General features: G+C 35.5%; 1 protein-coding gene across 3 annotated transcripts in view; it reads left to right on the top strand.

The window, feature by feature from the left end:
- The window catches only part of IFT80 (intraflagellar transport 80), a 106,883-nt gene extending 86,902 nt beyond the window's left edge, over positions 1 to 19,981 (top strand). For 2 of the 3 annotated variants that reach the window (XM_074327086.1, XM_019732028.2), the window contains 7 exons: positions 1,971 to 2,106; positions 2,519 to 2,666; positions 3,768 to 3,939; positions 4,900 to 4,989; positions 5,091 to 5,263; positions 12,208 to 12,331; positions 19,146 to 19,981. In XM_074327086.1, the coding sequence (XP_074183187.1) occupies positions 1,971 to 2,106; positions 2,519 to 2,666; positions 3,768 to 3,939; positions 4,900 to 4,989; positions 5,091 to 5,263; positions 12,208 to 12,331; positions 19,146 to 19,253 (951 nt within the window). In that variant the 3' untranslated portion in view covers positions 19,254 to 19,981. The other variant, XM_074327094.1, reaches the window with a different exon arrangement.
- Positions 19,982 to 20,803: the final 822 nt, after the last annotated feature.

Here is a 20,803-nt window from a genome sequence, read left to right as displayed (position 1 = left end):
AGAGTCATTTAGTAAGGTTTAATAAACATTTCTTTTAATGTGATAATTCTTTTTCTGGAATCCTTCCTAAGTGTAAGAAAGTTACAATTTCATTATTGTAGGAATGGAGGTGACTTCCTCATCTCACGCTTCACTCAGTTGCACAGGATATTTTTATCTCTTTGCCTCGTATATAATACAAAGGATTTTCAAATTTGGGTTGCTATAGAAAAAGCCAATCTATTTTATTTTATCGTATATGAAGAAACTGAAACCCAAGTAAATAACAGAACCAAAACTAGAACTCAAGTCTGACTTTTCCTGAATGAATAGTAATGTAGGGCAAGGGAGAAGGTTCAAGTGGACATGAAGCTGCTTTCATGTCCTGCTACAAAGAGTGACCCGGGAGGAACAAAACAACAGTGGACAGAAGAGGCCTGGACAAGAGGAAGTGAAAAAGCCCTGCTGAATTAAGAGGGGATGAGGAGGAGGAAACACTCCCCACCGTGTACAAATGCATTATTATTATGGTCAATCTTCAATTTTGAATTTCTTAGAGAGGAGAATCCTATCTGTTTAACAGTGTTTAAAAAAACGTTCTAGGTACTTTTGATGGGGATGACAAGTAATTTATTGTAAAGATCAGTTTCTATGAAAGGTTTCAATTTTGGAAATATCTAGAATTACATTTCATGCATAAATGGATATAAATGGAACATTCTTTTCTTCTTTAAAATGCAATTGATGGGGGCAGCCAGATGGCTCAGTTGGTTAGAGCGCTCGCTCTCAACAACAAGGTTGCCAGTTCAATTCCCACATGGGATGGTGGGCTGTGCCCCCTGCAACTGAGATTGAAAACGGCAACTGGACTTGGAGCTGAGCTGCACCCTCCACAACTAGACTGAAGGACGACTTGGATCTGATGTGCCCTGGAGAAACACACTGTTCCCCAATATTCCCCAATAAAATAAAATAAAATAAATACAATTGATGGAATTTCCAAAGACAAGAAGAATTTGTAAAAAAAAGTGTATTATGAGCTGGTATATGGCTTATCCTGATCCATCAACTTGGATGAGGCTTTATGTGTGGGTTTTTTTGTTTTTGTTTTTAGTTTCCAGTAATTTTTTTATAGAGTTATGATAGTATACTTAGATACAGTAACTTGGTGTGCTCATGATTCTTGTTGAATTCATAGATCTTAGCAAGTCTTCAGACATAGTAAGCAGTAAACAAATCCCTCTTGGATTGAATTGAAATAAATCCATACTGAAACATTTCCAAATTATAAGGAAATTCATTTCACTAGCTAGTATAATAGAGTAATGCTGTATGCCAGAAATACTTTACTATTGTAGACAGATCACTAATTGTGCAGTCAGAAGTCTGGGTTGTCAATTCCAGATATGCTTGTTACCAGCTTTTTCTGAGCAAAATCACTTAATGGCTATGGATCTCAGTCTTCTCATCTGCAAAGTAAGTATAATACCCACATCAAAAGATTGTTTCCTGTTTCGCAAGAAATGACTATGAAAGAATCCATAAAATTTAAGGCTCTTAAGAACATAAGATATCTCCATAAATCAACTCTTACAAATCTTTAAAGTATAAGCAATCTACTTAAATTTTGGTATGAGAAGCTTAATCAAAGTAGACCTTATGGGATACCCAGAGTTGCCTCACTCTTTCATCCTGACTACTAAGATGCAAGTGTTTCTCAGCTTGCAGAGTTTCAAAATATATATTATTGTATAGTGTTTTAAGGAGCATCTTTCCCTGGTAAACAAACAAAAATGTACATGTTACTATAGCTTTTGAATTATTAGTGTATTAGCAGTTCAAAGTTATTTAACAAGGACATTTTATCACTATTAGTACTGGAGTGATATTTAATTGATCTTTAAACAAACACTCTTTAATTAAAATACTTAAAATGATCTAATGTTAAGCACTAAAACTAATCCAGTATTTTCATTTTTTTTTTATTTTAGAATGAAATATTGGAAATTGCTCTGGATCAAAAAGGACTTACCAATGATAGAAAAATTGCTTTCATTGATAAAAATAGAGATCTCTATATCACCTCAGTGAAACGATTTGGGAAGGAAGAACAAATTATCAAACTTGGTAAAATAATTGTAATACATTTAAAATTACTTTCAATGTTCTTAGATCTACTCTGTCATATATTATACTAAATAGCTTACTTGTTTGAATGAATCTATGAATAATGCTTTGATATCATAACATTTATTACCTACTTAACTCCATTTTAATGGCAAGTCTTTATCTGCCACAACTAAATTGGCATGGAAGAAAGACTTGCATGATAAAAATATAATAGTTCTGGGAAGGCTATTCAAATATTTCCATAAATTCTTATGTGAATTTTTGTACCTGTTTTCACCTTTATATGATCAGAAAATAGAGTCAGTCCTACCAGAAATTAGATGGGGTCTTGCATGACAACTGATTTTAAAGATATATTTTTAATACAATACCGTGGAACTAACAGTACATTAATTCTCTTAAAAATAAGGAACAATGGTACATACTTTGGCGTGGAGTGACACATGCAATATCCTGTGTGGACTTCAAGACACTCGATTAACAGTGTGGTATTACCCCAATACGGTTTATGTGGACAGAGACATTTTGCCTAAAACATTATATGAAAGGGATGCAAGGTAACATTTTACTGCATAGAATTGTTTATTGTGGTAAATAAAACTCTTAAGAATGTCACATTTTTTACTCTAATTTCAATCCTGCAAGATATCTTTCACTTTACTCAGTAAACTAATTTGTTCAGCTAAAGTTAGCTTAGTGAGACTTAAGTGATGGAACCGAGTTGCAAGTGTTGTACAATACTGTTATAGTTATTTATTTGTTCCTTATATGAATGTAATTTCCAAGCTTAATGTTGTTTAATGGTACCTCAGGTTTTCTTTTTTCTTTTGTCAATGTGGCTTAGTGATTTTAATGTCTCTTAATAACTCTTCAGAGTTTTCAGTGTTCCCCAGCCTTGTAACTACCTTTCCTATGTCCCAGATTATCATGGACCCTAAAACTTCCAGGAATGTATGTATTCTAAAATTGAATTCAACTTAAAATTGAATTTTTAAATTAATCTTAGAGATAGAAAAAATATATGAAATTATTGAAAAGCTTTTTTTAAATTTTATATTCTTCAGAAAATTAAATGCATTTATATTTCTAAATTCTCTTAGGAAATAGTAAGATCTCCCACTCTTGACAAAATAGGAATACAAAGGCTTCTGAACTCTAAAACTTAGCTTAATCTTGCAAATCTATTTTGAGTTCATTTTTAATATTCAAGTTCACAACCTTAGCCAAACCAGAGGCATCATTTAAAAAGTATTTAAACTAATGAAGAGAAGTTAGTCACCTCTTTTTATGATTATAAAATCTTGAAATCAACTTAATTTTTAATGGTTTACTTTAACACTTCTAAAAGCTGAAGCTAAGTGATTTAATGATTTGTGTGATTTATCTTAAGACTGAGGAAAAAAGGTCATTTCAAATACTTCTAGGACTAGCTCTCACGTATGTAATAATTTTACCATATTAAACTGTATATTTTGCTCCAAGTGTATAAAGCAGGTTACATTCAAATGTTTATTTGAATATATACATTCTTCCTGGAGTTAACTATTTTGGAGGTTTGAGACTTCATATGTATGTCAGGGGTCAACCCTCAAATTTAATATATACGAAAAATTTTGCTCAGAATATAAATTACACTTTGCTTTTTTTTTCCCCAACAGTGAATTTAGTAAAAATCCCCATATTGTGAGTTTTGTTGGAAATCAGGTAACTATAAGAAGAGCTGATGGTTCACTGGTTCACATCAGCATATCACCATATCCTGCTATTCTCCATGAATATGTAAGCAGTTCAAAATGGGAAGATGCTGTAAGACTTTGTCGCTTTGTTAAGGTACTTCACATTTAAGATCCATAGTTGTGTATACGTCGTTTATATTACTATATAATATTATTATATAATGTTAGTATTATGTTACACAATGTCTTTGCGCAAGATGAGAAATGATAACAGTTAAGGGCTGGAAAATATGCAATTGGGATCTTGTCTCTTTTTATAAGTGAAGACGTGAATAATGTAGGTGGATAGATGCTTTGTAGTTTATTTTCTGAAGAAGCTATCATTTAAATGTATAGGTCCTTAATATTGATACATATAAAAGTCTTCTGTGGAACTATTTTAAAAAGTCAGGTTTCCACATTCTACCCTCACAAAGATTCTAATTTCTTACATCTGGGGAGAGGCCTGGGCATAGTTTCTAAATTCCTCAGATGATGCCTACAGCTAAGGTTAAGAATCTGCTTTAGGTCAGCATTTCCCAACTTGGTTGAATTCAGTATTTTCCAAATATGTTTGACCACAGAACTCTTTTATTGAACATTGGTTAACATCCCTTAGAGTACACTTTAGTGGAATGACTTGTTGATGCTTTTCCTTACAGTGGGTTAGTGATGACAGTCTGCTATAATAGCCTTATCTAAGAGCCTCATTGTTCCTTAAGTTCCCTACAAGCTATGGTCTTTAACATCTCATCAAAAAGACTGGAGGGTTTAAGCCTTGTTATCTTAAAAGTATATTGTAAGTTCAAAAACCAAGCTTTGATAATTAGAAAAGAAATTTTTCAAAAAAATTGATTTAAAAGAAGCTCTTTATGTGTTATTAATATAATTTAACAAAGTAGCCACAATGAAATTTCCATATCATTAATTTATTCAATTATTAGTTCTTTCGGTGCCATACTCGGTAATTTTTTAAAATAAAAATAAAAATATAATTGTGTTATATTTTAAATCAGTATATTTTAAGGCAGTTCAACCATGTAGTTGAGATAATTATTCTCATATTTTATTTTAGGAGCAAACCATGTGGGCTTGCCTAGCTGCTATGGCAGTTGCTAATCGAGATATGACTACTGCCGAAATAGCCTACGCAGCAATTGGTGAAGTAAGTAATGTTTACTTATTTGTATGTATGTGTGTGTATTTCTTACCATAATTTATTATATTTCTGTTATTATCCGCTTCAAATATTTTTTCTTTTATTAGATTGATAAGGTTCAATACATCAAATCTATAAAAGATCTTCCGTCTAAAGAATCAAAAATGGCCCACATATTAATGTTCAGTGGGAACATGCAGGAGGCTGAAATAGTACTTCTTCAGGCTGGCCTTGTTTATCAAGCAATCCAGATCAATATTAATCTCTACAACTGGGAAAGGTAATAAAATGGTTTTTTATCAATTTCAAAACCTGATTGATCTTGTTCTTTTACCTACCACTTGAGTAAATTACATTTTCCACTATACTTAATAGTTTCCAAATACCACAAAAAAATTTGTTTATATTTGTGAGTAGTTTGCCATTAAAGATTTGTGCCTTCTCTGAACTTGTAATGGACCAGAAGTTGGGGTGTGAAGAAGAAAAGAAAGTCTAGGATGTCTCCCAAATTTCTGATTTTAGTAACCGGATAGATGAAAATACTAATATTGGCAGACTTGGAAGGGAATATAATGAGTTCAGTTTTAGGCATGTTGGACTTGAAATATTTGTGAAGAAATATGTGATAACAGTTGATTAAATGGACCAGGAGCTCATGAGAAAGATTTGAACTGGAGCTATAGATTTTGGAGTCATCAGGAAATGGTTGGTAGTTGAAGCCAAAAGAATTTATGCAATTGCCTAAGCACTGTGTGGAGTGAGAAGACATCAGCTACATTTATGGGATGGTAGAAAGAAGAGAAATCCACTGAACGACTCTGGTAAAGCAGTCTGGCAGAGAAGAGCCAAGAGAGGTTTGTGATGCTAAGGAAGACAGACGATAGGATTTGTAGTAAGGAGTGTTTGCTAGTAACCTTCCCCCCACCATTAGGCTTTGGGACAGATTGCTTTCTAAGACAAAGTAGCATGCTGCTCTTCCCTATGATATGTTAAGTTAAGCTCTCTCAGGTGTGTGTCTCTTAGTGACCGAGATTGTACTGCTTATAAACACCTGTAGTTACTATGTTATAAAATCGGTGTGCCTACGTTTCCAGGTTAGAAGTGTTTTTCCTCATCTTTGTTTGTCTCTGGCCTCAAAAATAACCCATAAATCTTTTAATTACACACCCCTTATTCTATAATTCCTTTTGATTAGAATGTTTATAGATACCCTATCTGTACCTTTCCCTTGAATAGAAGTAACAAAAATGGTTAATTTTGTCGTTGTCATACTGTACTCTAATTTGTACACTAGTGATCTATATAATTACAATTCAGCCACTGTTTATGTCTTTTATGGACACAGATTTGTTGTCATTGTTTAACTGTACAAAGGATCAGGGAAGATGTTTTCGGTTCTACAGACATGAATAAGTCACTGTCCTTGTTCTCAATTTATTCTTAATTCATTATTTTAAAGTAGCTAGTTTGGAAAGAGATAGCATCTGCTGAAAAATCTATGTTAAATAACTAATAAAATTGTGTATTCTGTTACCAATCTATGCATTCCATGAGAAATAGGATAGAATAATGTTTACAGCATTCTTTCAACTAATATTTTTGAGAAAATATTTATGTTGGTAAATGTTAGACAGTACTATTTGTGTAGCTCTCTGAACACTGTACACTATCTTTAAAAAAAAATTAATGATCTTTAACGTAAAAAGCTTTCAACCTAGTTAGGAATTCCATTTTATTGTCATTAGTAATAGTAAATTGAGTGAAACTAGACTACTATCTTATACCATACACAAAAATTAGCTCAAAATGGGTTAAAGACTTGAATGTAAGACCTGAAACAATGTAATACATAGAAGAAAACATAGGCACTAAGTTATGGACATTGATCTCAGAGGTGTTTTTGTGAACTTGATCCCAAAGGCAAGGGAAGCAAAAGCAAAATAAATGAATGGAACTACATCAAACAAAAAAGCTTCTGTGCAGTAAAAGAAACCATCATCAAAACAAAGAGGCAACCAGCTGAATGGGGGAAGATATTTGTAAATGATACTTCCAATAAGGGGCTAATATTCAAAATATATCTGAGTAGAACTCAACAACCAAAAAACAAACAATCTGATTTAAAAATGGGCAGAAGAACTAAATAGACACTTTTCCCAGGAAGACATACAGAGGACCAACAGACGGGGAAATGCAAATCAGAACCGCAATGACCATATCACTTAATTAAATTAAGTGCTTTAATTTAAATAAAATAAAATAAAATTATAAGACAGTAAAACAATAATTGTGGAGCCTCTATTTATTGAGTGCTATGACATACCAGGAATTGTTTTAAACGCTTTCCATATATCATCTCATTTTGTCATCACAGCTTTTTACAAATGAGGAAACTGAAGCTTACTCAGAAGTTGGTAGCAAGTGTAGGATATGAACTTAGTCTTCTAATATCAAAGAGGACCTGAATTATCTCAGTATCACCAAGCAACTAGCTATGTACTATTTATATTTTTTATTGGATTGCTGTTTATCTCTTTCATTATTTGTGCAGATACTTCCATCATCTTTCCCCTTTCAGATTATATACTTATGGAAGGACAGAAACATTTCATATTATATACACATAGTAGGTGCTTAACATTCATGCTCTTAATCTTTGTGCAATACTCTTAATCATTTTGCATGTTGCTCCTCTACAAACATTGGGTGTAGATATATACAGTGTATCCATGTCATAGCAGGAAGGTGAGAATATCTGCCTCTTATGGCTTCTATTGATAGCCGATAATGTATATATAGATGTATATAATATATATGATGCCCTCTGAACCTTTCTGTATCTCCTTGACCTAAGTGGAACTTAGCCTCTTCCCAGAGGACGCTGCTTCTTTATCTTGCCTCTCAAATAGAGTTAATTCTTTCCAACTCCACGTTTCTTAGGATCTGGATATGAATGGAGTTGGTGTCCTTTTTGTCTCCTTCATCTTTATTTCCCGTCTTATAGAATCTGTGATCCTTTGAGAGTTATGTCATGCGCCATACTTATTTTCCTGTAACTTCAAAGCTTCCCTGTTATTTCTGTATCCTGCTCCCCTACCTCCAATTTTCAGCAAATGACCCTACCTTAAGATATTAGATCTCAGGGAGAGGGAAAACAGGAGGGGCAAAGAGGATTTAATGGGGAAAAAATGAACACTGTGTCCCTGGCATCTTCTCCATTCCTCCTGTCTACCTGGCATCTCCCTTTCCTATGCGTCTTGCTTTTTATCTTGACTATAAACCAGTAGGTTGGTCAAGTGTTGCTAGACCTTTGTGTCTACCTGATAAAGATCCACAGCATTGTTCCAGGATTCTGACTACTACTTACACACTTAAGACTCCCAAGTAGGCATCCGGCCCACTGACCTGCCCATATTTGCTCCCAGAACCCCGCTATCCTGCTACCTCCTCAACATTTCCATTGGAGTTCAAATTTGTGTTTATTCTCTTATAAACTTGGTCGTCTTCCAGAGTAATTTATCTTTTCAGGCTATACAAGGCTGGAAATCCAGGAATTACATTTGACATTTTCCTTATGCTCCTTCCCCCTCACCCCAATGGCCAACTATTTTTCCTTCCAAAACCTCTGACACTAATTCTCTTCCCCACCAGCACCCTTGTCTAATGTCTAAGCAGATCCAAGTTTTTCTCGGTATTACATCATCACTGATCTCTGCAGCTACTCTCTCCCTCTCCCACCCATTCCTCACACTGTAGTCGTAACGGTCACGGCCCAGTTGTAAATCTGAACATGTCACTCCTGATCTCTGACTCACTTAAATGAAACCCGTAGTTTCTCATCTCTTTTAGCATAATTATCTAGGACTGAGTAAGAAAGGACTTAGCAGAAGTTAATATCGCTGCTAAGAAACTTTTATGTATTGTATTCATTTCCAAATTCTACAGATATTTCTGAAGCCTCTTGGAATATTTGCTCCTATTGCATATTTATTCAGTGGATGTTTATTGAATTCCTGCCCTTTCAGGTATATTTAGACATTACATGGAGATCTGCTTTTTTTTTTTTTTGGTAAAGTGTCATTTTAAGTGTACTTGTTCAAAAGGGCTGTTGAATTAGAGAAAGGGCTAAGGTAATAGCTGAGAATGGGAGCTTTGGAATCAGACCTGGATTTGATTTCTGGATTTGCCCTTGCAAGCTCTGTGATCTTGGACAGGTTGCAGAGGCTTTGTAAACCTCGGTTTCCTTATGTTTAAAATGATGATAATAACTACAACCTTGTATTTATTGTCAGGATGAAATATTAATAGCATAGTGTGTGAAAATGTCTTAACATACTGCCTGACACATAGTAAGCTTTCAATAAGCGGTAGCCATTATTCATTCTTTAAATATTTATTGAGTGTCTCTGGTGTGCCAGGTTTTAGGCTCTGGGGATACAGCAATGAACAAAACCAACCAAGCTCTGTAATGACAGTTTTGATTCTAAATGGTATGGCTAAGACAGAAAGGTAGGAGTAAGAGGGATATGTATTTGAATCCAATGTAAGAATCCATTTATAGCAGTTCAATCCAAAGAATGGATTGGATGATAAATATATTAGATTGCTTTTAAGATCCCTGAATTTCTATCTTTGTTTAAAGTCTTTAGAAGGAAACAGATTTTATTTTAATATGTTATTCCATTTGAGAAGCACAGTCATGCTATCATCCCTACTTGAATTTGAAAATTGCCTGCCTAATAAAATGCAGCCCTTGAAGAGCTGTAGGTAAGCAGGTTATCTACATGACATTGACTTTGGACATTTGGTGGTGGTCTGTTCTGAAAAACTGAAGATTCAGACAGGTAGAAACTAAAAACTCCAGGTATACATATTGATCCTTTATGTAAATATTAATAAAAATAATTTCTCTGTGTCTACCAGTTATATAAAGTGTCTATATAATTTCTCTGTGTCTACCAGTTATATAAAGCAAACTTCATTCAAGTTATGCAAAAAAATCATATTTTGGAGTAATCTTTTTATATCACTTCGTTCTATTTAAAATCAGAGAAGATACATGGACTTATTCCAACTCCATACTCTAATGTCACATTTGTTTGGTTGCCAAATAACCATTTGCTAGAGACATACTGTTCCCATAATCCTTATATAATTTGGAGTGAATTCCCTCCTAAATGTGGTAAGGGAACATTTTTTACCCAGTGTGTACTTTTAGAGACCATTTATACTAGCACATATCATTTGAATTTTTACGTTTAGCATTGCTCTTCAATCAGATAATTAATACATATTTTATAATAATAATGACCATAATGATAGATAATACTAAGAATCTAGTTTCTAAATGCAGGATTATGCCTTTCTACATAATTAAATATATTGATGTTCCATGACAAAGTATCTGGAAGTTTTGAAAAGCTCCAACCCAGAATGGATGCTTACGTACTCCCCACTTAGATCTCTTATAGATGTGCGTAATAAAAACCCCTTCCCTCATCGTGTACAATCATAAAGAAAGAATGGGAAGTGGAACTTCTAAGATGCCAAAAGGGTGGTTCACCAGAGTCTCCACTCACACATTCACCACTGGAATCAGAGCCTTTGGGCTATGTAGGGGGATGATGTGGGAGAGGGTTAGACGGATTAGGCATCTTCTCTTTCTCATCTTTGGTCCTTTATGAATTCTTTTTTGCCTTCTCTTCCACTTTTGTTCCTCTATGTTCTAGTACTTCTACATTCTTTTCTGTATATCCTCTTTCTCTGAAAGATTTAGTCAGAGGAATGAAGGAACTGTGAGGAGTTTGCGATGGGTAGCAAATACCCTTGGACTTAGCAATATGGTTTGTGCCAATATATTTTTTATAAGAAATTGTGCTGAATTTTGGCATAATCATTTGTATTCTACATGACTTATATTAATAATTTTATCATATTAAGCCTTTAATCTCAATTGTCTATCAATTGTCAATTAATACACACAGCGTTATCTTAAAATCATTCTTAAAATGATTATTTAGTTTAAGTCAAATCAAAACATGCTAAGAATGAAACAGGTTTTCCTACTAAAGAGTCACACATTGCAAAAGAAATCTAGTCAGTCATCAGTCTTGTCCAAAACAACAGATTTGTAATAGTTGACTCTGATACATCATGACTGGCCTATTCAGGAGTCTTATGTTATATTAGAAAGCAAGAAAACGTGAGGAATAATGTACTTTGACTATTATCATAGCTGTTTTCCCATACTTTAAAACAGGATGACAGGGAACAGTGTAGGAAAGCTGTACTCACTGGATTATTTATGACTCAACTGTTGTGAGTGATGCAGGGGATAGGGGCTGAGATGCTGCCTAAAACCTGCATATGAAAATCGGCCTGGACCTGAGAGCTCATCTTTTCATTTTCCACCAAATTATCAATATAGAGATTTTATTTCTTTGGTGTTGTACCACTGATTTCAGCAATTCATTCAGCTCTCATCTGCTATTTCAATACTACCTTAAAAATAACTTCGTTACATAGATAGATATTAATTAGATTACAAAATTTAAATGGTTATTAACTTTTTCTAATAACCAATGGCAAAGGCATTTTTGTCAGGCTTTTATTATCCTTAAATTTTATTTTCATAATACTTTAAATGTACTGTACTCATAACATAAGGAGATCAGTATTTAATTGAATATTGAACAGAATAAATTCATTGTACAAGTAGACTTACAAAAATGGTCAAGATAGTTGAACCACGTCCACTGAAGGAAAGTTCATTTACTTGTATTTTATTATGATTTCAATGAATTTTTCAGGTAAACACTTGCCATACATACATACACTCTGTAATACTCACCAAAAAGAAATGAAAGTCAAATCTCCCTTCAATAAACGTACAGGTTAGTGAAGGAAACAGACTTCCAAATAATAATGATACTGTAAGCAGTGCTATAATAACGGTATGTATAAAATGGAGCACAGATAAGATAATGGTCATTTATTTCTACAAGAGGAGCTGGTCAGAGAGAAGACATCATATCTGATCTGGACCTTGAATTATAAACAGGAATTTTATAATCTGATCTGGATGAGGTAGGGAATGACGTTCCATACTGGGGGACGAGTGGAGGGAACAACGCAGACCATTTGTCCCACCCACTCACCCCCAGACTCTGTGGCCTATAGAGGCCAGCACAAGCAATGCTGATAATCTGTTTTATCTCATTATAGGGCACTTGAATTGGCTGTAAAATACAAAACACATGTTGATACAGTTCTTGCTTACCGTCAAAAGTTTTTGGAGACATTTGGTAAACAGGAAACTAATAAACGATACTTGCAGTATGCAGAAGGTGTAAGTATTATATCATATTTTATAATAATGTACATGTTTTATAATTAATTATATATGGTATTTTTGCCTTATGATGTTGAAGTCTTGTTTTGACTCAATATTACTAAAAACTTTTTGAATCTTACAGCCATGTTTTGATTAACTCAAGTCTGTTTTCATGGTATCCAATTTGTGTTATGCTTGGGTGCTAATTAATATTTTAGATAAACAATATAAATGGCTGGGATAAAGGCTTCAAACTCCTGAATTTTGCCTTCCACCAGCTGCCCCTTCTGCCCCAGGAGAAATATATAAGCACAGAGGGGACTGGCCAGAAAATGGATACTTTGGCACTTTATAGAATTCTAGGGAGCTAGGTTGCCCTTCCAGAGAGGCCTAGCATAAGTAGACTTCTCCACCTACGACCAAAGAAGGTTACTTTGCCTCTCAAATTCCTACCCCAATCTCAGATTCTATCATTCCAATTAGTAGAGAGTCATTCCAGTACATATTAACTCATAAGGAGAGCAGAACAAGAGAGTTTGCCCCAGCGCCTGGAGCAGAACTGATTGTGGCCACTTGACCCCATCCTTCTAAGCTCAACTGCAGAAATAGAATTTACCTCTAGCCGTATAGACAAGAGACTTGTAAGCCCAAGACAGGGCCAACCTTGCCTCCAACTCTATGAATGAGTTGATTTTCTTAACCTTTTATTCATTTATTTATTTTTAAAAATGTTTCTGAGTGCTCACTCTGGGCCAAGTACTACGCTGGGTGTTGAATCAGATATGGCTTCTGTCTTCATGGAGCTTATAAACTATGTGGGAGTGTTCCTCCTTGGGGATAGAGTAAAATGGAATGTTCTGATCCATTCTAGAGGGCAGAGTATATTAGAGGAACCTTGGGAAAAAGAAAGAGGGTAGGGAGAAGTCCCCTACAATTCCTACTAAAGCCAACACTATCCACTTCCCATATGTAAAATACTGAGTGTCATGATCTATATTTTTGGACTTCAGAACAGTTGTCAGGGTAGTGAAGCTTTTGGGGACATTCTTGTTCCGAAATGCAACTTCAATATCTGGATTCAGGAAAGGCACAAGTTGTGGGTTTCTTGGTGGAAAGGGATGTATTTTATAGAAGCTCCCCAAACTTCTTTTGTTTCATTCAGAACTTGTCTAGTACTGAAATGAAACCTCTGGGAGTTTGGGCTGTGAGGCTTTACTCTTCTACTAGGACAGACTCAGGCTCCCTGGGACTCATGAGGGCTGCATTCTAACTCACAGAATGTGACAGCAACCGCCACCACTACAGTTCTAAGCAGACCAGTCACCATATATCTGATATTCTTGTCACAGTTTTGAAAATATGACATTATGTTAACACTGAGCACCCACCTTAAGTTTATTGTATAATTTTTAAGCAGACTAATGCTACTCTGTTTCCTCTTCAATGTCATTGTCAATATTTTTTTCAGTATTTTCACATTTGGTGCTTTTGAGGACATAGAAAGTATACTTCTTACCTTGAAGAAAATTATATTTTAGATAGCACAAACTTAAAATTTTAATATTCTTTCTCATATATGTATTGAACTGTTACCAAAGTGTAATATTTCAGTTACAAGAGTAGCACAAATGTTCAAAGTGAGATCATCAGAACAACATGGCTTTTTTAGGTATTTTGCTTTCTTTTCTCTCTGAAACTATATAGGTTACTTTGATTGCCTATGGAACTATGTTCTAATTTCCTACTTTTCTTTTTCATAAATGTAATTTGGAAGTTAACTAGAAATCATAAAGCAGTATATTAAGATGAAAATTACCTTTGACTTAAAAATTTCCCACTATTTATCCATCTTATCCAAAATTGTGATTATATGAACACCTTATTTCAGAACGTAATAGTTGAATAGAGAAAGATCATTTTTTTAATTTGAGAAATTTATTTCAGACATTTTGAATTCTGTGGGTTCACAATGCATAAAATGAATATAAGATGTGAAAAGTTTGATAAACATTCATATTTATGAGCCCAGAAATATTATTTGAGCATTTCTAGTTTAAAATATGGCAAACTTGGTTTCATACAAGGTGTACTATCTTCGAAGAATCCCATTAGAGTCTTTGTACCTGGTTTGTAATGGCGTTCAGTAGTATTTGTAAAATAATGTGTAAGTCTGGCAAATAAAATCCACTTGAGGAATATATTCAATCTACTGAATACATACTCTATACAAGAAGAAAAGTAGAAAAACCTGGAAATGTTTAAAATATTATGCTAAAAGAAAGAAAAACATGGAGAAAAATCAACCAACCAACAGACACCTCATGAGCAGCATTTCAGAAAGTATAGAATTTTGAAGAAGATCCAGAAGAGTCAATACTCTAGAGTTCAGACAAACCACTTCAGGTCTTGCAGCTTCTAAGGACTGATAGTTTTACAAGGTCCTGAGATACAAAACCCAGGAGAGAAAATAGTGAGAGATTGTGCAGTGACATCTCATTTGCTGGGTAATCAGTTGCCATTTATTTATTCAATATTTATTGAGTGCCTCCTGCAGACAGTGTACTCTCCTTGGTGCTTGGGATATACTAGCAAACATGGCAGACACTAACCCTGGCCTCATGAAGCTCATGTTCAAATGGAGATGATAGTTAATTATACGGTTGTTCATTGCAATTGTGATAATTGCCTTGAAGGCTGTGCACATGGTGCTACAAGATTTTATGAATGGGGAAGTTGATCTAGGGTGGAGGGATCAGCAAAGACTTTTCTAAGCAAAGTAAATGATATTTGAGCTGAGCTCTAAAGGATGAATAGAAGCTGATTAGGGGTGGGGGTGGTGCATGGGGATTAACATGTTCCCAGCAGAGAGAAGTCATCAAAGTGGGAAAGAGTAAAGAGCAAAGGGGAGACTGACTTGAGGATTTCATAGGGTAAATTAAGGATATTATTGGACTTTTTCCTAAGATTAATGTGAAGCTATTGAAAGGAAATACCATGATCACTTTTCCCTTTTAAAATCCCAATTCCTAAATATAAATGGAAACTCAGAATTTTCCACAAAATTATCTTGAGTAGGATTTTGGCCGTCAGTCAAAGGATATGATAATAACAACAAAGGCATGGGGTCTTGAAAGATGGGGAAGGAATACAGTGTAACTACTCTGGATCCTGGGTTCTTGGTGGTTGGAATACTGGTTAAGATGAGACATGGAAGGGTCTTTATACTGTGCTAACAGACTTCATAGTGAAGGCAATGAGAAGACCTGGAGGTCTGTCATCGAGAGAACTGAAAGAGAACTTCTGATGTGCAAGGTGGATTGGAGGTAAGGTGGTGACTCGGAGACCAGTTGGGAGGGTTTTATGATAGTCCCACTAGGAGATGGAAAGGGTAAGATTAGTGAAACAAAAAATTCAGCTGTAAAATCAAGACAGCATGTGGTTGGGGTTGGGAGGAGAGGAGGTGAGGTGAGGCAGGTATTTGAGAGTGACTTCAGTATTTCTAGTGTGGGTGGCGTAGATGGGGAGGTCATTAACCTAGACAAGGAACAAGAATATACAAGTTTATGACCTTTTGAATTTGAATGCACGAAAATATATATATATTTTTTTAGTACCTGGGATATTCAGGTGGAGATATCTAAGTGGACAACTAGAAATATAAGTGTGAACATTGAAAGATATTGACAACAGAGGAATCATGGCTAGATCAGTTTATGGTCATGACCATGTAGGCATAGTTGAAGCTATGAGTTGATGAGATCTCCTAGGGAAAGCATGAAAAAGCTGTGGTTGGAACCCTGGTGAATACTAATAGTTAAGAGGTTGTGTAGAGTAAGAATATAGGAGAAAAAGAAAAGCAAAAGACAAAGAAGGACATTAGAAAGGAGAGCAGAAACCAGAAGGGAGGGGGACTCTACAATCTAATAGAGATTTTTCAAAGAGCAGTGGTCAGCAGTGTTGAGGAAATGCTCCTGCACTAGGGCCTGTTTTCCCCTGTCAGCATGCTCTTTCCCAGACGTGCACTTGAACTCACTCGTCTCCTTCAGGTCTTCATGTCAGCTTCTCCGAGGCCTTCTCCGATCACTATTTGAAATACAACACCACCACCCCAACTCTACCGCTGGCACCCATGATCTCCCTTCCCCGTTTCTAAAACTCTTACCACTTCTGACATAAGTTATATATGTGTATCTCTTCCATTGTTTGTCTTTCCTTGTTTATCTCTCTATGAAGACAATGATTTTTATCTTTTTGTTCACTTCTGAGTCCTTGCACCTAAAACATCCCTTGGCATATAGTCAGCACTAAATATTTGTTGCATGAGTAATTGAATCATGCAGAGAAGGTATATAGGATGAGGAATGAGAACACTTGATGATAGCGCTACACTCTGAAGTGCAACGAGAACGCAGTCGTGTTAAAAGTGGTCTGGAGAGAGAATGAGCGTCAATGAGAAGCAGGAGGGTGGTGGCTGGCAGTGCAGGGAGACGGAATAGAGAGGGAAGGGTGAGGAGCAGCCAGTGAAGAGAAGGAAACTGAACGCATAAGTAATAACTGAAGGCAGACGTCCTAGAGGAATCAAAGAAGATGGGATCAGGGACTTAAGTGAAGAGGTTGGCCTGAGACAGAAGGGAAAGAGATAAGGATGGATACAGATACAGGTAAGTTTGTGACTGCAAGGAAGGAAATTAAGTGAACTCATGCCTAATGGCCACTGTATTCTCTATAAAGTAGGAAGCTGATTTCCAGCTGAGAGGAAGAGAGATGAGGTAGAGGATGGGGAGCCATTTTGTATGATTTTGAAATTACTTCTGTGTGAATAAGAAGAATTGACTAGGAGCTAGAATAGGAAGTGCCAAATAGTATCGGCACTCCCTATAACAGAAAAGGATGTGTTTTAGTATAGAAGTCACTTGACAGCTGTCGTGAGTACGTACTCACGTAAAACTCACTATTAAAAATACTCTATTTCAAGGACTAAATTACCAGAACACTTCTAAAACTGGATAAATGCCAAAGTGAAAGTGAAACATTTGTTTTCAGTAGGATGGCTATCAACTGACACCCTCATTTGTACTATAACAAGTAGCTAATATAGATGTCATCAATTTACTTGATGGACTTCTGGTGCAACGGGGCAACAATTGTTCAATGTACCATCCATATATCGTTTTATTGTGATTGATTTGAGAATCATGTATATCAATTTAAGGCTGGAAGAAGGCCAAAGCATTCATCACGTTTTGTCTTTCTCTTTGCAAATGTTTTGTTAGACATAGAAACAAGTATTTGGCCATTTGAAAACTATCAAGTTCTGGCCTGATTGAAAAAAATGAGTCTTTCAAATAATCTGATGTTTGCTCTGCCTTTCAATGAGCTGTCACTTGCATTTCAGCACAGACATTCGTCTTCTATTACCATGTTTCTCTGAAAATAAGACCTAGTCGGACAATCAGCTCTAATGCGTCTTTTGGAGCAAAAATTAATATTAAGACCCAGCCTTATTTTACTATAAGACCCAGTCTTATCTAACATAATATAAGACCCGGTATAATATCATATAATACCGGGTCTTATATTAATTTTTGCTCCAAAAGACACATTCGAGCTGATTGTCTGGCTAGGTCTTATTTTTGGGGAAACATGGTAGAAAGGATTCTTTTATTTCATCTATTTGATATAGTACAGAAAAAGTATATGGAATTATTATCTTTCTAAAAAAATGACCCAAAGTATCTAGAAATTAATTCACAGATTTGGATAAAGGATATTGGAATAAAAAAAGAACCAAATAATTAATTCTGTCAACTTCTGGCACAAAACAAAAAGGGCATGAATTCTGTTAAGGTTAAATTAATCTCTTGGTTACTTAAGATAAATCTGTTCAAGCAGCAAGTAATGCTTCAGTCTGTTTTAATACTACTTATTCCACTCAGCTCCCCTACATGGCGGTGAAAACCTACTCACTTTTGGCTCAGTCTGAGGAGTTTGGGTTTATTTCATGGTAAATCAGAGTTAGTTTACCCTAGGACCCAATTTTTTCCATATTTTGCCTGAAAGAGGACACACATTCCTAAATCAATGATCTCCAAACTTTTTAAGACAGAGAATGCTTTTTCCTAAAGAACTCAGGGCAGTCTTTTCCTGACACCAAGTGTAATGAGTTTAGAGAGGGGGCAGGATCAAAGGGAGGGAAACAGATAACAACTCAGTGATTCTTTTTACGTGTCTCCCAGCCTTGCTTTCCCACTACTTCCGCTAATATCTTTTCATCCCTGTCTTAACCACCACTGTGTCTTTATATTACTTTAAGAGTTGTTGCAAAGGAGCCATTATTGCAGAGTATGCTGGGGGAAGCAAATGCTGCTGGATCTTTCCTCACAGCTGGGCTTCGTAGGAAACTTCAGTATATAAGCAGTGAAGCGCTGACGCGTGTTGGCTTGGCATCTAGGTCCCTGTCGGTTTTTCTTCTTGTTTGGAGGAGGGCAGCCCACCTTCGCCCCTGTATCCCCAGGTGCACCTGTGCAAAACCCTAAGGCTCCATGACCCTGTTTAGATGTACCTTCTATAAATAGCTATGATGAGATTTTGGTCTTTTGAATCACAATGAGAGTCTTTGCTTTTTATTGTGGTAATTGTTCTGTTTGGTCTTACTCCTAAAGCTATTTTATTTTGTTTTGAGCATTTTTTTTTTAACTTTTCCTTCATGCCGATTTTTCTCTAATGTTTTAGAAGTCATATATTCTCTTTTTGTTTACTCTTGGTTTCTTTGGATTAAACAAAAATGTCTTTACTATATAAGCATGTTTCTTCTTTTCTTCTACTGCAGCTTCAAATAGATTGGGAGAAAATCAAAGCCAAAATTGAGATGGAAATTACTAAAGAACGAGAGCGATCAAGCAGCCAGCCCAGCAAGAATATAGATCTAAAGCACTAAATGCCGTGCTCACCTTTAAGGAGTTTTGCCTTTTGAGATTAATTCTGATTCACCAAGGGGAAGCATGTGTTCCTTGCTAAAGAAAAAGGCAGAATCTTTAAGTATAAGCACTTACTGTGTATTCAATATAAACTTATACTCAGAAAGACTAAGCACAAAATAATTGATGTAACTTCATCTTTTATATTTTTAGTCCAATAATTCATAAAATATTTTGATATATTTATAATACACCTACGTCATGTTGCTTACATTCCAGTTTTTGTCTCTTAGTTTATCCCTGAATCTTCAGCATGAGCAAATATTAATGCTGATAATAAAACATGGGACTCTTTAAAATGTATGTTATCATTGTCCCCAAATTATTATTACCACAGAAGCTTTTTAACATTGATACAAGTACTTCTTAGAAAGTCTTCCATGAAACCATTTTTAGAAATGGTATATTATGAAGTGGGAATATGCAAATGCATGGAAAAGTAATTACCTCTCTTGTCCCAATTTTAATTAAGATGTCTAGGTTTCTTTTATGAAAACGTTCCTGTCTTTTAAACATACTCCTTTTCTTTTCTGGACTGTTGGAATATTCTGTTCTTCATCCAGACGCTGGGTAGGAGGATGTGTTCAATGTATGAAGTGTGATGAGGAGTTTACTTATAAGTTGTGCTTATAAGTTTACATATGTTTTCTACAATGCTATATTTCAATAAAAAGTTTTAAAAGAAAAATGGTTAAAAAGGTTGAATTCCTACAATTTATTTTTATTTATAGTCAACATACAATATTATATTAGTGTCAGGTGTACTACACAGTGATTCAACATTTGTATACCTTACAAAGGGATCATCACGTAAGTCTAGTAAACATCTGTCGTCGTGCATAGTGATTACGATGTTATTGACCCTATTCTCTACACTGTCCATTACCTCCTAAACGCGTAAATTTTGTTTATTTTATTACAATTTTAAAAGTTGAAAAAGTGTAATGAAATATGTGTGTATTCTACCAACAGTTCTCTGATACCAACTAGGTGTCCTGCAATTCAATTCCCACACTACCTACCTGGAGTCAGTGGCAGGTCTCACAAGGTAAAAGACGAGATCCCCAACTAGATGGCCCTTATTTTAGTTCCCAGCCACAAGCAGAGACCCCAGGATACCCACACGCCTGTAAGAAGTGGTTGCAAATTTGGGGATTCCCACCCACTCCCAAGCCCAGCAATGTGCTCGTCACCAGGAAGTTCCCCCAGGCCTGGCCGTCGTGAGTTTTTATCAGGGTTTCATTCCGTAGGCACAATTGATTAAATCATTGGCCATGTGATTGAACTTCATCTCCAGACCCTCTCCTCCCCCTACCCCAAAGTCAGGTAGCTGAAAATTTTACCCTTCTGATCTGACCAGCTCGCGCGCGCGCGCGCTCTCTCTCTCTCTCTCTCTCTCTCTCTCATTAGCATAACAAAGATACTCCTAGCACTCAGGAAATTCTAAGGGATGGGAAGCTCTGTGCCAGGAACCAGGGGCAAAGACCAGGCATATTCTTTGTTATATCAC

The sequence above is a fragment of the Rhinolophus sinicus genome, linkage group LG01, assembly GCF_036562045.2.
Source record: "Rhinolophus sinicus isolate RSC01 linkage group LG01, ASM3656204v1, whole genome shotgun sequence".
Taxonomy (NCBI): Eukaryota; Metazoa; Chordata; class Mammalia; order Chiroptera; family Rhinolophidae; genus Rhinolophus; species Rhinolophus sinicus.
This window is presented reverse-complemented; position numbering and strand designations above follow the sequence as displayed.